Here is a 15,056-nt window from a genome sequence, read left to right as displayed (position 1 = left end):
GTAGAGGCTGTTGGGTTGCTGGACGCAGCTTAGTCCCACAGACAGGTCACTAAAGAAACGTCTTTCAGTGACTTCTGGGGAACCTTCGGGTTTAAGGGTGTATGAATGTGTGAGAGAGTGTGTCCTATAGGTCTCTGTTGAGTGTTGTTTTTGTGTGGCTAAATGAAACAAAGAAAAAGGCAAAAAGAGTTTAAGATGCAGAGGGGAATTTCTTTTTTGTGGCTGTTCCCCTGCTCCCTCCAACTGCATTCCAATGGGGCAGACTATGGGGGAAGGGCTGGGCAGTGTCCCACAGCAAGCTTCTAAGCAGGAGAAAGAATCTGAATAGGAGGGGATTTACAAGTCCCTTCCTTGGGAAAACCAGCCAGCCTCAAGAAAGCTCACTTCCAACCCTATTGGGAGCATATAGTTTTGTCCAGATACTACAAGAACATGTTGTTAGAAATCATAATTTTTTTTTAAAGTCAGTTTTTGATAGATTCAGAGAGAGCTAGGGAACAAGAATGTCAGCTCAGCCAATCAGATGGCTTAGCTCATCACAGCTTCTCCAAGTACCCTGAAACTGTTTTAATGAATTTTCTCCCTGCAAATATTTTTTTCTTAAGAATGGATCCTATAAACACCTATTTTTTTCCTCTCAAAGCATGCTTCTCACAGCAGTGAATGTTACTGTTTATCTTTGTCTTTGTCACAGTCTCGTCTCTATGTAAAAAGAGGGGAGTTACAGGCTTGAACTTTCCAATGTCAAAAATCCTCAGCAAAGGACAAAAACAAATACCTGTTCAATGATTTTTCCCTCTTTCTTCCTTTGGAAGGGCCCCCAAAGGAGTGAAAAAGAGAAATTCTGAGCAGAAAAGGGAGGTTCTTACTCCACAGTTAGCAACTTTCACTTAAAATTAATTCTCAACTTGGGAGGATTGCTAATGATTTTGATATGGTACAAATGTAATGTATTGTGGTTACTGTTTGTCAGTTAATTGTGAAATATTAGCCAGATCTTATTGAGCACAAAAACTCATGGTTAGAGGTTTGTTTTGTTAAACCTTGCAATGCATAATGGTTTCAGTGAATTTGAGAATTGTCTAAGTGTGATTGATAGCCAGCCTGACACAGAGAGGAATTTTTATTCTGTATGGACAGAAATTGTACTGGCTACTTTATAGATGTAAAAGTCATCCAGAAAAAGTTGTTATGTTGTTGAGAAAAACTTATTCTAGAATTTAAACTTTGGAATCTTTCAAATCAGATTTATTTTAATGTATGTGCTGTCAGAACTAGCAGCAAGAAATCATATGACACACAAGAATCTTTTAAAAGTGGTTACTCTGTGCATAGGATTTAATAATGTAAGTGTTAAGAATTTTGGTATTTTGCAAAAGAGAATTTCTAAACTGTGTTGTCTTTGACTAAGGTTATATGAATTGTTTTTAAAATGTGCACAATGTATATGAAGGAATTTGTAGTTTAGAGATGAACATGTATTCAGATACAAAATTCTGGAAATTAGTAATTCTGAGTGAATGCAAAATGTGTATGCATTTGTATTATGAAGAGAATTAAGTTTTCCACCTAAATAGATTAAGGGTAAATGATATACAAACTGTATGTCCTTAACAAGACAAATTTAACAAGCCCTGAAATCAAGAAGGGCTTGTCATGAGGATTAAATAGTCTAGCTTCAGATATATCAAAGAGGTCAGGCTGGAATGCCAGGTAACATGTAGCTAACTAGGAGAAATTGATTAAGTACATGTGAAAGGAAATAACTTTATATCTTATAACCTATCTATATAAGTTAATATTTGAATTTTGGGGTGTCTGGATTCATTTTATGAAGTGTTCCACTTCAATAAGAGTAATGACTAGAGATGCTAAATGATACTATGAATCTAGTATGAAATAGATATAATTGGAATAATGTTGAAGGACTTAAATTAGGAATGCAGCAATGTTTTGAGCTAGAAAGAAACTAAACTAGAGGTTCTATTCTACTTTAGACAGGTTTGAGAGAAGTACAGGTAAATGCTTTGTACTTCAGTTTGGTTACACTGTAACATTGCTAAAGGACTTAATCAAAGTTATTTGGAAGTGTGGAGTTCAAATTGAAATCCACTGAGAGTAAATTATTATGAAAGGGGTTTGATACATTCAAACTTTTACATTATAGTGAGCTCACTGGTTAAAGAAGAATGGACCAAGGTTGCTAAGTAATAAAATCTAAATCAAGCCAAGCAGCCTTAGGATAAATTGCTCAGAAATTATTAAGCCCTTCTTTGCACAAAGGAAGAAGAAAGAAGTGCTTATAATTGTTCCACACTGATACTTAGGGACTGAAATAGGGATCTAAAAAGTTTGACAATCACTGTGTGATTGAACTTAAAGATGAGTATATTTTAATTGTACATTTTGGAGGTTATAAGGTGCTCAAGCAAGCAAATATTTCCAGCCCTGTCTGACCAAGAAGCTTGTTTGAAGCTGTGGAATCTTAATGCAAACATTCCAGGTCCAGAATGATAAAATGAGTTGAGTGATATGTAATTGATAAGTTGTCTCACACGAGTTTGGGGGATTTGTTGGCTGATATTTTGACTACATTTTGATCTGTATAAGGATATATGTTGCAAACAGTAGCCAAAGAGTGGGTAGGATGTTAAAAATGGCATATGTGTGAAAAGTGCTTGCTCAGAATTTTATGATTGTTATATGAGGTGCTGCTAAAATATGTGTTTAAGTATTGTTTATATGTAAACAAAAGCTCATTGTAAACCTGTGCCATAGATTTTGTTCAATACTCAGTGGTTACCTCAGTTTACCAATTTGTACTATGAACTGAAATTTATAATGGATGAGCACTATGCTAAAGATAGTGGTTCAATGATGTAATCCTTTAAATCAGAATTCATTTGGGTTACCAATTAGCAATTGAAGTGATATCACCAGTATGTTTGTTTGACTTAAGTTAGTCAGAGAAGGTGGGATGGTGTGTTGGATTTGAATTTGGAAGAAGGGGACTTTGATCTAAAGTCCATAAAGCTTTAGTATGTGGGTTTGTAAAGGAAGAAGAAAAAGACAGAGAGAGAGAGAGAGAGAGAGAGAGAGAGAGAGAGAGAGAGAGAGAGAGAGAAGGTGAAAGAACAGATAAATGTTCTGCTCTCATAATTGGATCTTTAACTTAGGGATAATATATAAAATTAATGTATGTGTTGTGGGAAAATCACACATGATTCTTTAATTTCTCTGGACAGTTACCCTGAAGTGATTCCTGTATGGCCTTGTCTTGGTCTTTCAGATGGCCTAGGTCCAGGAGATGATACAGCCCTGATTTATATTACTATGGAGCTACTTAAATCAGCACTCATATTCTTTATTTCAGGTTTTGTTACTAAAGTGTAATGTGTAAATTATTGACAAAATACATGAGAATAATTGAGTGATCAGTCTTGTAGGGATATCAAAGGCTTGTTTGGGGGTATGGAGATTTGTTTCTGGACTGATGATAAGCAGAATTTCTCTCAGCTGAAATAGGTGATACTTGTCTTTTAAAGCAAAAGAAGGCTTCAGGGATTTAATGGTGACAAAGTACACCATGGACAGAGAATGTCCTGGAATGGTTACAGGGGCATGTTCTGGTTTCACCTGGGAATGGGCCTCTTCTGACCATCTAGGCTATTAATTACCTGCATGTGAAGCCACTTACTGGGTCCTTTGGGACCTGAGAAAATATTTTCCTTGGTGACGATATCCCTTGATCAGCACATAATGCAAATTGTGATATTAAAGTTTCCATTTCCTCAAACAACCCTAATAATTGGGGATTCTCAAATTGTTAGGAACATACTTTGAGAAGTAGGTGAAGTTTATTCATAGATGGCTTGTATTTGTAGCCTTAATTTACCACAGTTGAAGTTTGGATCTTGAGCTTGGAAATATAGCTCAAAGCTTTCTTGAATTTTCCCCAGAATCTGGGGTAAAGGAGTACATCTGTAAGATATTGTTACTCAAGTGTTTATAGATGTTTATAGTTAATGTGTACTTTGCAAAGGGATATTCTTTAACAGAGACATCACATACCAGCTCTGCAAACAACTCAGGAATCCAATTTTCAGGGGGGATCTATTCCTGTCAGAAGATGATTTCTGAAGATGAAGTCTGTTGGCTAAGACACCCAAATGCAAATGTGCAATGTTAATTGCTATTGTACTAATGTTCTGTTTCTGTCTGGTGTTCTGGTATTTTCCCCAGTCCTGATTTCTGCACTTCTGTCTTAGGGGCTGGCTCTCCCCCTTGTGACCTGTCTGCCCATTGGGGGAAGCAGTGGCTGGACACCCTTTGGATCTCCAAGCAGGTCTTCACCAACCTGGGACCCAGGCATTCACTGAGGACACACCGCTAGAGACCCTGTGTCTGCGGCCTTCCCCTCCCTGTTCAAGTTTTGGCTACTCCCCTGTGAGATATGTGTTCGTAGGCATTTGTAAACTCGGCAACCATTCCAGTTTGCAGCCCTGGACATTGCCTATAGCCAATCCCTCTCTCCTGACAATAGGCTGGGACAGCTCTACACCCATTCTCAGCTCTGAAGAAGCTACAGAAAACTTGGACCTTCACCCTTTTCCCTTAGATATTTGGAGAGGGGAACGGATAGGACGGCAGGGGGCACTGAACCAGTTGGGGCCTGAGATTCTGGCCCTCCTGGAGGCTGTGTGGTTCCCCTATGGATGGCTGGGCCTACCAGATGGCAGGACTCACTTACTAGAAAGAGTGGGGAGACAGCTAGCAAAGAGAATACAGGACACCACACATAGGAGAGGCACAAAACTGAGTGATATGCTGGACAGAGACTTTGTCTTTCATAATATGTACCGAATCTGCAAAGACATGACTTAGAGATGTGAAACATGTGTGAGGGTTAATCAAAAGGGGGGGCTGAAGGAACCAGAAGCACCCGGTGAAGAGGGCTGGAGCCAGGAGACAGTGGGAGGTAGACTTTACAGAAATCAAGCCAGGGATATATGGGTACAGGTGCCTTTTAGTCCTGGTAGACACCTTTTCAGGTTGGGTAGAAGCATATCCAACAAAACATGAAACTGCCTCAGTGGTAGTTAAGAAATTAATGTCAGAGAGCATTCCTAGGTTTGGACTCCCACTGGGAATAGGGTCAGATAATGGGCCTGCTTTGGTAGCCAGGGTGACTCAGCAATTGGAAGGAGACCCTGACAAAATTGGTCCTAGAGTCTGTTGAGAACTGGGTAAGCCTCCTCCCCCTTTGCTCTCCTGAGGGCCCGGTGCACCCCAATGTACAAGGTATTACCCCATTTGAAATTCTGTTCGATAGCCCACCTCCCCTCCTTCCTAAATTGGGACTAGAAAATTTGACTGAATGTGATAACCAATATCTGTTCTCTTCCCTGAAGGCTTTGGATAAGCTTAGGAAAACTATCACTCAAACTGTCTGGGCCGCCCATCCCTCACCTCCCGAATGTGACCTGCCCCCTTTTACAAGTGAGCCAGGAGATCTTGTGTGGGTTTGGAAGATTCCTGCAGGGGCTCTCGAGCCACGGTGGACTGGACCTTGCGTGATAATACTGGACACCCCCAGAGCTGTAAAGGTGGCAGGAAAGAAACGCTGGATCCACATGTCTCAATTGAAACCTGTTAAACCAAAAGCAGCAGCACAAGGAGCAGAGCAGTGGAAGGTCACCAAAAGATCAAGATTCATAGACAATGAACACTATGGGAAAGGGAGGATGGGGTGGAGCTATGCTTGGACTTGTACTTTGGGGATTTTTGGAAATTAGTCTACCCTTCCAGGTAATTTAATACCGATGGGTCATCAGTAGGACAAGGGATGGGGAAGAATTAATTAGTGACAGACCAACCCGAGAGGAGAAAACCCCCAAAATCCTTTTTGATTTGTGTGATTTATTTGGCAGTGAATGGACAGATCCCTCACAAACTCTTTCATGGGCAATTCCCTCGGGTACTCTGTATGTATCAGAAGCCCCTGTCTATGCTTGCCCATCACTACAGGGCCACCATCATGCAAAAAAAGGGGGAGAATTCTATTGTGCAACCTGGGGATGTGGAACTGTTGCCCCGTGGCAGCAGGAGGACCCAGATATCATACTACAAAGGGAGCAAAGCAGGACCTGGGATGTCCCCCTCAATTTCAGGAATCCTCTTTCCCTGACTATTAAAAATCCAGAGGATAAAGGATGGGACTTAGGCTGGATGTGGGAGGCCAGGACCCAGGGAGAGAATTTACAGTGGCAAAGAGCTGACAAAATGAAACCCTCACCAGTTGGCCAGAACTGAGAGGTCCATGTGGGATTGGGGCCGGGAACCCACCCCCACTGTCTCTGCACCTGGGCAACCGTTTGAGACTGCCATAAAGTGCCCTCACAGAGAACGATCCCATCTCACTATGCTCACAGCTATCTTTTTAGACCTTAGTGAATTGGAAATGTCTGTTAATTTCCTGGAAAAGTCACTGTCCTCGCTGGCAGAAATGGTTCTCCAAAATAAACGGGGACTCAACCTCCTTTTCTTTTAGCAGGGGGGCTCTGTGTGGCATTGGGAGAATCCTGTTGTTTTTATGCTAATCATTCTGGGATTATACAGGAATCTCTGGCCTTGCTCAGGGGAAGGATCCAAGAGAAGACCCAGGCTAATGCTCAATCCAGCAACTGGTACTCCAATCTTTTCTCTTGGTCTCCGTGGCTAACTACTTTGATCATGGCCGTGGCAGGACCACTCATATTAGTAATAGTGGGCCTCTTGATAGGACCCTGCCTGATCAACCATTTTATGACCTATATCCATCAGAATCTTCAGGATATTAAGCTTTTGGCCTTAATATCACATTATTCTCCTATGTCTGATGAGTCAAGGGTTTGACTTCCCACACACACACAGAAAAAGGAGGGAATAAAGTAGCCCCAGAAAGACCAAAGATGGAAAAATTACCCCTGTCCACATTTTTAGGGGACAGACCTGGTTTTTCCTTCCCTCCAGAAGGACAAGATGTTTGGGGCAGATAACAAAATGCTTTCTGCTTAGTTTGGGTGGCAAGAGACAAAAGAGGAATTTTAGAAATAGCAAAGGGCCAGTGAACTAACATTTGACTAAGTGAAGATAAACACTCCTTGGTTAACAGCCCCATCATAAATTTAAGAATTGTCCCCCCATCTCAGACCCCACATTCCTGTGTTAAGATTTGTTTGTTAGATAAGAATTCTGCAATGTATATAATCTGGTCTTTAATGTCAAACCAATGCAGTTTTCCATTAGGGAACTCTGCCCCAGCTGGTAGATTCTTTATTTCTCTCTTTTATTAATAAATTATGGTTCCAATAATCAATATTCTAGGTGTTTGAACTCATTTGTGAAGTGTCCCACTTCAGAATACTATTGTGCTAAAAGGAATAATAAAGTGGAGGAATTCCATGGGGACTGAAACAACCTCCAGGAATTGATGCAGAATGAGAAGGGCAGAACCAGGAGAACATTGTACATAGAGACTGATACACTGTGGCACAATCGAATGTAATGGACTCCTCCATTGGTGGTAATGCAAAGACCCTGATCAACCCAGAGGGGAACAGGAGAAAAAAACACTATCCACAACCAGAGGAAAAACTGAGGGAGTAAAAACACTGAAGAAAAACTACTGCTTAATGACATGGGTCAAAGGGAATATGAATGGGGAAATAGACTCCAAATGAACATCCTATTGCAAATACCAACAACATGGTTCTGATCAAGAACACATGCGATACCCAGTCAAACTGCGCATCAACTATAGGAGGGGTGGGAGAGGGGAGGGAGGGAAATAAAATGATTTTTGTAACCAAGGACCAATGTTTGAAATTAAAAATAAAAATTTTTTAAAATTAAAATAAAATAAAATAATCCATAGGTTTAAGGTTTACTGTTAGGTAAATACAATCTACTTGCACAAGGACTAGAAGTCCTGCCCCAAGTAACTGATAAATAAAAAGGAGAAAGAGTAAATATCTTAGCAAGAGCTGTTTGCTCATTTAACATCACAAAAAGAATGGAGATAGCCACATTGCTTTTTCTAGTTAAGACTCCTCTCCTTGAAACAAACACTGAGGAAATAGAACACTCTGAATCACACACCCCAAATTTATATTGGACACAAAAAATTACTAAGGACAGATTAATCATGTCCCTTTATGTAGAAGATAAAATTATGACAGGTATTCTAGATTCTGGAGCTGACATATCAGTAATCTCTACAAGAGATTGGCCGGTATCTTGGGCAGCAATCACACCTCAGCAGCAGTTAATTGGTATTGGGATACCCAAAATATTCTACAATTTGGCAGAGATTTATCTTGGTCTGATGACGAAGGACACAACGGAATATTTCAGCCTTATATCCTAGACAGCCCGCATTCTCTTTAGGGCAGAGAAGTCATGGCTGAAATGAATATAACTCTAACCACATCCTATTATGGGCATGGAAGGATACCCTTTTGGGTTCGGGAAGGATACCTTTTGCAAGCATGCAAGACTCCAAAACTTAGCTTAAAAACAAAAAGAGATTTATTAATTTAGAAAGTAATGTTGAGAGTGGCCAAGAAGATAGCAAGGTAGAACAGCAAGGTGGGGAGCAGTTCCCTGGGAGGACAGCATGGATGGAGAGGCTGTCCCCCAGATGACATCAGTTCTGGGGTTTATATACTCTTTAGATGCTAGGTCCTGGTGTGGACAAGACCAGAGTGAGTGTTAGTCCCTCAGGCATTTGGTGGGGTGAGGTGGTCACCTGACTGGGGTCTGCCTGGAGGCATAAAGATTCATTTCTTTGTCCACCTTAAATCTAGAGGACAAAAGAGGGTAAACATCTCAGGACCCTGGGTGGGGTCATTGGGTGTTTCTAGGTTAAGAGTCACAAGGATGCAAGGGCAAAGGAGTTTCCCTGATAATAGTTCACCTGGGTTTCTGGGGGTACAGTGCCCATGTCACATCCAATCCGGCACATTCAACAGTTTTTGGATCTGTTATGAACTCCACAACTAAATTTGCTGATCCAATAACTTGGATTAATTCTATGCCTGTATGGATCAATCAATGGCCTATTTCTAGAGAAAAACTGCTACATTTAAATAAATTAATACAAGAACAACTAAGCTTCGGGCACATCAAAGAGTCCAATAGCACATGGAATGTACCTATTTTCCTTGTCCCTAAAAACTCAGGTAAATGGAGACTGGCTCATGATTTAAGAAAGGGAAATGAACAAATGCTTGATATGGGAACACACTAACCAGGCATTTCCTCCCCTAGCCCCATTCCCATGAATTGGACTCTTTTAGTGATTGATTTATAAAATTGTTTTTTCCACATTCCTCTATCACCGCAGGACTGCCATAGATTTGCTTTTTCAGTTCCCTCCATTAATTTTAACATACCTTTTAAAAGATACTAATGGTTCATACTGCCTCAGGAAATGAAAAATAGCACCACCTTGTGTCAAAAATGTGTTGCCCAAGAACTCGAAGAAGTGAGGAAAAAGTATGAACGGCAATATATCTGCCAAGATTTAGATGATATAATGCTAGCAGCACCATCTAATAACATAGTTCAGGACATGCTAGGGGACACCAAGACAGCTTTAACTAAAGCTCAGCTAGTAATATCCCCTGAAAAGATTCAAATTAGAGCTATAAATATCTAGGCACAATTGTTTATGAGCAGGAGATTAGACCGCAAAAAATAGAGATTCATTGGGATTGTTTAAAAACTTTAAATGATTTTCAAAATTTAATGGGTGATGTTAATTGGCTTAGGCCTTTTCTGAAAATTACAACAGGGCAATTGGAAAACTTATTTGTCACTCTAAGAGGAGACCCTTCACTGTCCTCACCCAGGGTACTTTCACCCAAAGCTGAGGTTGAATTACAAAAGTGGAAGCAGCTTTATCAGCAGCTATATTATACAGGATTGATCCTTCTCTACCTTTAGTAGCATCAGTCATAAGTACTAGGTACACACCCAAGGGTGCATTACATCAAGGGGACCATATAATTGAATGGATACATTTAGCTAATCAAGAAACTAAATCACTCACAAGTTATTTAAAACTCATGGTATTGGTAATCACTCAAATCAGAAAAAGATCCCAACAACTAATTGGTTGTGATCCTGATGCCATCCATCTCCCTATCACACAAAACCAGATTCAAAATTTATTTGCACAGTCACTACCATGGCAAATTGCTCTTGCGATTGATTGATAATCATATTCCTAGTAATAAAATATTACAAATTGTAAAATTAACTCCTATTATTTTTCCAAAAATAACATCTATGCATCCAATTATTAATACTGTAAATGTCTTCACTGATGCATCAAGAAATGGTAAAGCAGGAGCAGTTATAAACAATCATGTCATGTTAACGCACACACAATATAGTTCCCCACAAAAGGCTGAATTGGCAGCAGTCAGGAATGTCCTTAAGGATGTCACAGAACCTTGCAGCACCATATGTGATTCACTGTATGTTGTGAATTTAGTTAACTCCTTAGAAACAGCAAAAATTAAACCTGTCCATGATGAAGTTATTCCTTTTATTTCATACCACAAAAACCATGATCTGAAAAAACAAAACAAAATTTTTATAATACACATTCATTCACATACATATCTCCCTGGACCTCTGTCTGAGGGAAATTCAAAAGTGGATGCTTTAGTAGCCTCTGCCTTTCAGAAAGCAGTTAATTTGAACTCTCTATTATATGAAAATGCCAAATCTCTTAAATCTCAATTTGATATAACCAAAAAACAGGCAAAAGAAATTCAGCAATGCAGTTCTTGTGCACCTTTCTCTTCCAACCCCCTCCAGCAGGAGTAAATCCATAAGGTTTAAAAGCCAATCAGCTATGGCAAATGGATGTGACTTAACATTCTCCTTTTGGAAGACTAAAATATATACGTCATTGTGGACACCTTTTCTCATGTTATATGGGCTACAGCTCAAAATGGAGAAAAGCATGTCATGTTATTGCACATCTTTTAGAATCATTTGCACATTTGGGCATTCCTAAACAAATTAAAACTGATAATGGAACTGCATATACCAGCAAAAGATTTGCAGAATTTTGCCCTGACACATGTACTAATCCCATCACTCTGTTCCTCTGCTCTCTAAAAGAAATATTTTATAGAATAAAATGTTGCCTCTTTGCTAGTTCCTGAGGCTGCAGTAAAGTTTCACAGCTTAGAGCTAGATTTCCACCATACTGAAAAAAGGAAAGAAGGATCAGGATGGGGTTGAATTTTGTTATAAGACCAGGAGCTCTGTCCTTAGATCAGCTAGTTCAACCTTTTTGCTGGTAGCATGATGAGCAAAAGGTGAAGGGGGGGCTAAGTGATTTCAAAGTAGGAGTCAGTACATTTTTTTTTCCTTTAGACTTCCAGGTATACTAGATCCATGGTAGCAAACCCAGGGCACACATGCCAAAAAGGAAAGGCAGAGCATTCTCTATGAGCGTGCAAGCCATCCCCAACCAGAGTTCATTACTAGAAAGGCAGAGGCACCCAGGGAAGCTGCTCCCTTCCCCCTCTTCACTGTACCTGAGGACAATTTTTTTCACTTCACAATCACTCTGCCCAGCAACCCAATGGGATAGCTTCCTCCCCTGTCTGGAGTAAGGCAGAGGGGTGGCCCCCTCACCCTAGCATGTACCATGGGGTCTCTGAGGGTGGGGTACCATACCTGGTCTCTAGGGGTGGCAGGGGCCCATGGTCTCTAAAAGATTTGCCATCACTGTAGTAGACCATGGAAACAGCTCATATTGCTTTACTTTTAGCATGTATTTTCTATTTCAAAGAGGTATGAGAAATCAAGAAATCAGAGAAAATTCAATACTCCCACCTTGTTGGTCACATGAGCCCAAGTATCTTCAAATACCTCTTGCTGTTGCTAGTTCCTTCATTATGAAATGATGAATAGTTGCAACAGTGAAATCTAGAAAATAGAACTTGAAAGAAAAAAACTGGGCGAAGTATTCTCGGAACAAAATCTAACTTTATTTGGTGAACAAGGCAAACATGTCAGAGATCTACAAAATCTCCAGTTGAATCTGAGATGTCTGACCATCAACTCTGAAAGATTTTTAAAAGCAAAAAAACTTACAGAGTGGGGGTAAGATTTACAGGGGTCATTCTTGATGTAAGTAATAGGGATTACAGGTTATGGACAGGAGAGACTCCATGATCTGGGTTTCTTACAGGTCATCCTTGATGTAGTATATCCTACCCCCCATTTCTGAGAAATCCCCCCAGGGCATTCTACTCTCCCACAGAGCATAAATGGACACCTAGAATATTTTGCCCAGGACTAGAAGGGAAATTCCACCCAAGTAAAAGGATGGATGTGGAGCTTGCAATCCAAGTATATGGAGGGAACAGGAATAGAAAATAGAGCGAAGATTCTTTCCCTTTCTCCACTCAACTGTAGCTGAGAGGCATGGAATTGTGCAAAGGAAAAGTGAAGCAAGTTTTGGACTTTCTGCCACTCAGGTGGAACAAACAGCAGTTGGAAAGTGAGAGAGAAGATATGGACAAGAATGACAGTTGGGGGGGAGGGGAACTAAGATTGACAGTTGGTCTAGTGACTGGCCCTCTTTCCTGGCCCTCCGACTGTAAGGAGCACTCTCTCCCTGTCTCCGAATTGAAGTATCTCTATTCCTGGATTTTCCCAACTGTGAGCTTTACCTGGATTCCTGTGATCCTGTCACTGAACAAAAGTATGTAAGGGGAGCAGTTTGAATTGTAAGGTTGGTCTTGTGGGGTATCAACCCAAAGACACAGGCCCAACTAGCGCTGAAAGTCAGAACCTTTTCTTCCTCTTGCTGTTTATTGATAAAGACTTTGAAGTTAAGGAAGCTAGCATAGATTAGTTTAGGAATTTATTAAGAATAAAAGGAATTTATTAGGAATTAAAGAAACCTTCCACTAGCCTGCAAGGCCTGTCCTTAGCTCAAAAGCTGAGGGTGACTCAAACCCCATCTGGGGAAAAGTATAGGGAAATCCTGATTCCCTCTTCCCTGATACCTCCCAAATACAAACTTTTTGTTTAAATTCATCTTTATTTAAATAAACTGCAGTCAGATAAGAGGACTGTCATTTCAAGGGGACATAAAGGGTACTGAACCTAAAGACAGCCATTTAACCATAGACGGTCCTCGGTCCTTATAGGACACCTACTGGGCAAGAGAGAGACTTGTCCTTCAGGGTGGTCCATGCTTACTGGCTCTGGGTTATCTTCAACATCAGTCCATAGAGAAGACATCCCCTCAGGCTATCATAGCTGGCCCATCTCTGGGGAACCACAATTTTCAAAGATAGGCTCTCAGCAGGGGTATCTCTCTCCTTTTACCTCACCAGCACCCATATTCCCTCTCTCCCTTCAATTCATCCATTCCCTGGTACAAAACCTTCCCTATACCCTGTCCCCTCAATCCTCAACAATTTTCTTTAATTATTACAAAATTAAGTGATTTCCTAGCAACATCATCCAGCCTCCAACTCAAGTTCTTTACTCACAACTACTCACAATTATTTAAGGAAGCCTATTCCACTTGCAATTAATTCTAATTTTCCTAATTGTTTTTTACAACAAGCCTAAATTAGACTTTCAGCAATTTCCAACTATTGTCCCTGTTTCTTACCTCTTAGACCAAGCAGAATATATGTTATACCTTTTCCACATATACACTTTTAAATCCTGAAAGCTTACCACTTCAATCCAAAGACTATAAATACCCTCTGTTCCTTCAACCATTCTTATGTATCTCAAAACACTTCAACATCATGGTTCTCTTCTTCTGTGTTCAATGTAGCCTTTCAAAGCACATTTTTCATATTGCTCTTGGGGACTACTCTCCATTGGTCTCCACCACGTCCCATATAAAACTCATCTTCCTAGAAGATTATATTAACCCTAGAACTCATACCTACTCAGTGACACCTGGCCCTAGAGGCCCTCTCTGTCTGATTAGAGAAGAAAATTCTCTTCCAGATCTTCCCGTTAAGGACAGTTCATAACCTATTGATCAATTCATTTCTCAACCTCTACATTCATCTGGACTTCATTGTGCCCCCATATAGGGTAGCCCATTCTCTTTTTGTCAGCTTCTTCTTATGTTCTGTCTTTTCCCATTAGATTGTGAACTCCACAAGGACAAGGACTATCTTTTTGCCTTTCTTTGCAACCCCAGTGCTAAGTGTGGTGCCTGATATATATACATATATATGTATACACAAGCACTGCAATAGTTATTGACTGACTGACATCATAAAGTTGGGTGCTCAAAAATGAACATGATAGCACAGATGTGAACTGATGCAATAAAGCGAGGAAGGTTATCATCTCCTTTGTTTTGCATATTGTGCTTTCCTAAGTGAAGCCAAGAATAACACTAACTTCTGGATATTATTTACTTAATAAGGTTGTAGTCAAGTAAAATCTCAAGATCTTTTTCATAGCTGTTATTGTATAAATATTGTCTGTAGCTTTCCTTTTCTCTCATGAACTCTGAGAGGATAACCCTAAATGCTCCAACTGCTCTATGTTAACTTTAGGATAAAATACAAACTCCTCCTTAGATCACATGAATCCCCTCATAGACGACTCCACTCAACCTATACAGGATTAATTAATGGGCACTGAAAATACAAGGAAAAAGCAAAAATATCACATCTCATCTGATGCCTACAAACATACTTAAGTCTCACCCTTCTTTTAAAAAAAAAAAACCTTTAGTAGATCCTACAATATTGACCAGATATCATGCTATATATCTCTTCTCCTCTGCTAAAATTGAAAAAGTTGCCTCTATGTCCTCTGCTCTCACTCTCTTCCTAGCCCTACTGAATTTACCTTCTAACCTCATCATTGAACTAAAAGTGCTTTCTCCTAAGTCACTAGTCATATTTTAACTGTGAAGTATAATTGTATCTTCCTATTCCTCATTCCATTCTGTCATTATCTACTGGAGACAAAGAGACAAAGACAAAGATTGAGAA

At 40.0% G+C, this 15,056-nt stretch overlaps 1 protein-coding gene across 1 annotated transcript in view; it reads right to left on the bottom strand.

Annotated features, from left to right (window-relative positions):
• Positions 1-5,493: 5,493 nt before the first annotated feature.
• Positions 5,494-15,056, bottom strand: part of LOC100030998 (interferon-induced very large GTPase 1-like) — an 81,729-nt gene continuing 72,166 nt past the window's right edge. The window contains exon 3 of the mRNA XM_056826172.1: positions 5,494-5,649. Coding sequence (XP_056682150.1) covers positions 5,494-5,649 — 156 coding nt within the window. The remainder of the gene's footprint in view (positions 5,650-15,056) is intronic.

The sequence above is a fragment of the Monodelphis domestica genome, chromosome 4 (genome assembly GCF_027887165.1).
Source record: "Monodelphis domestica isolate mMonDom1 chromosome 4, mMonDom1.pri, whole genome shotgun sequence".
NCBI lineage: Eukaryota > Metazoa > Chordata > Mammalia > Didelphimorphia > Didelphidae > Monodelphis > Monodelphis domestica.
The sequence above is the reverse complement of the archived record's forward strand: the minus strand, read 5'-3'. Positions and strand labels throughout refer to the sequence as shown.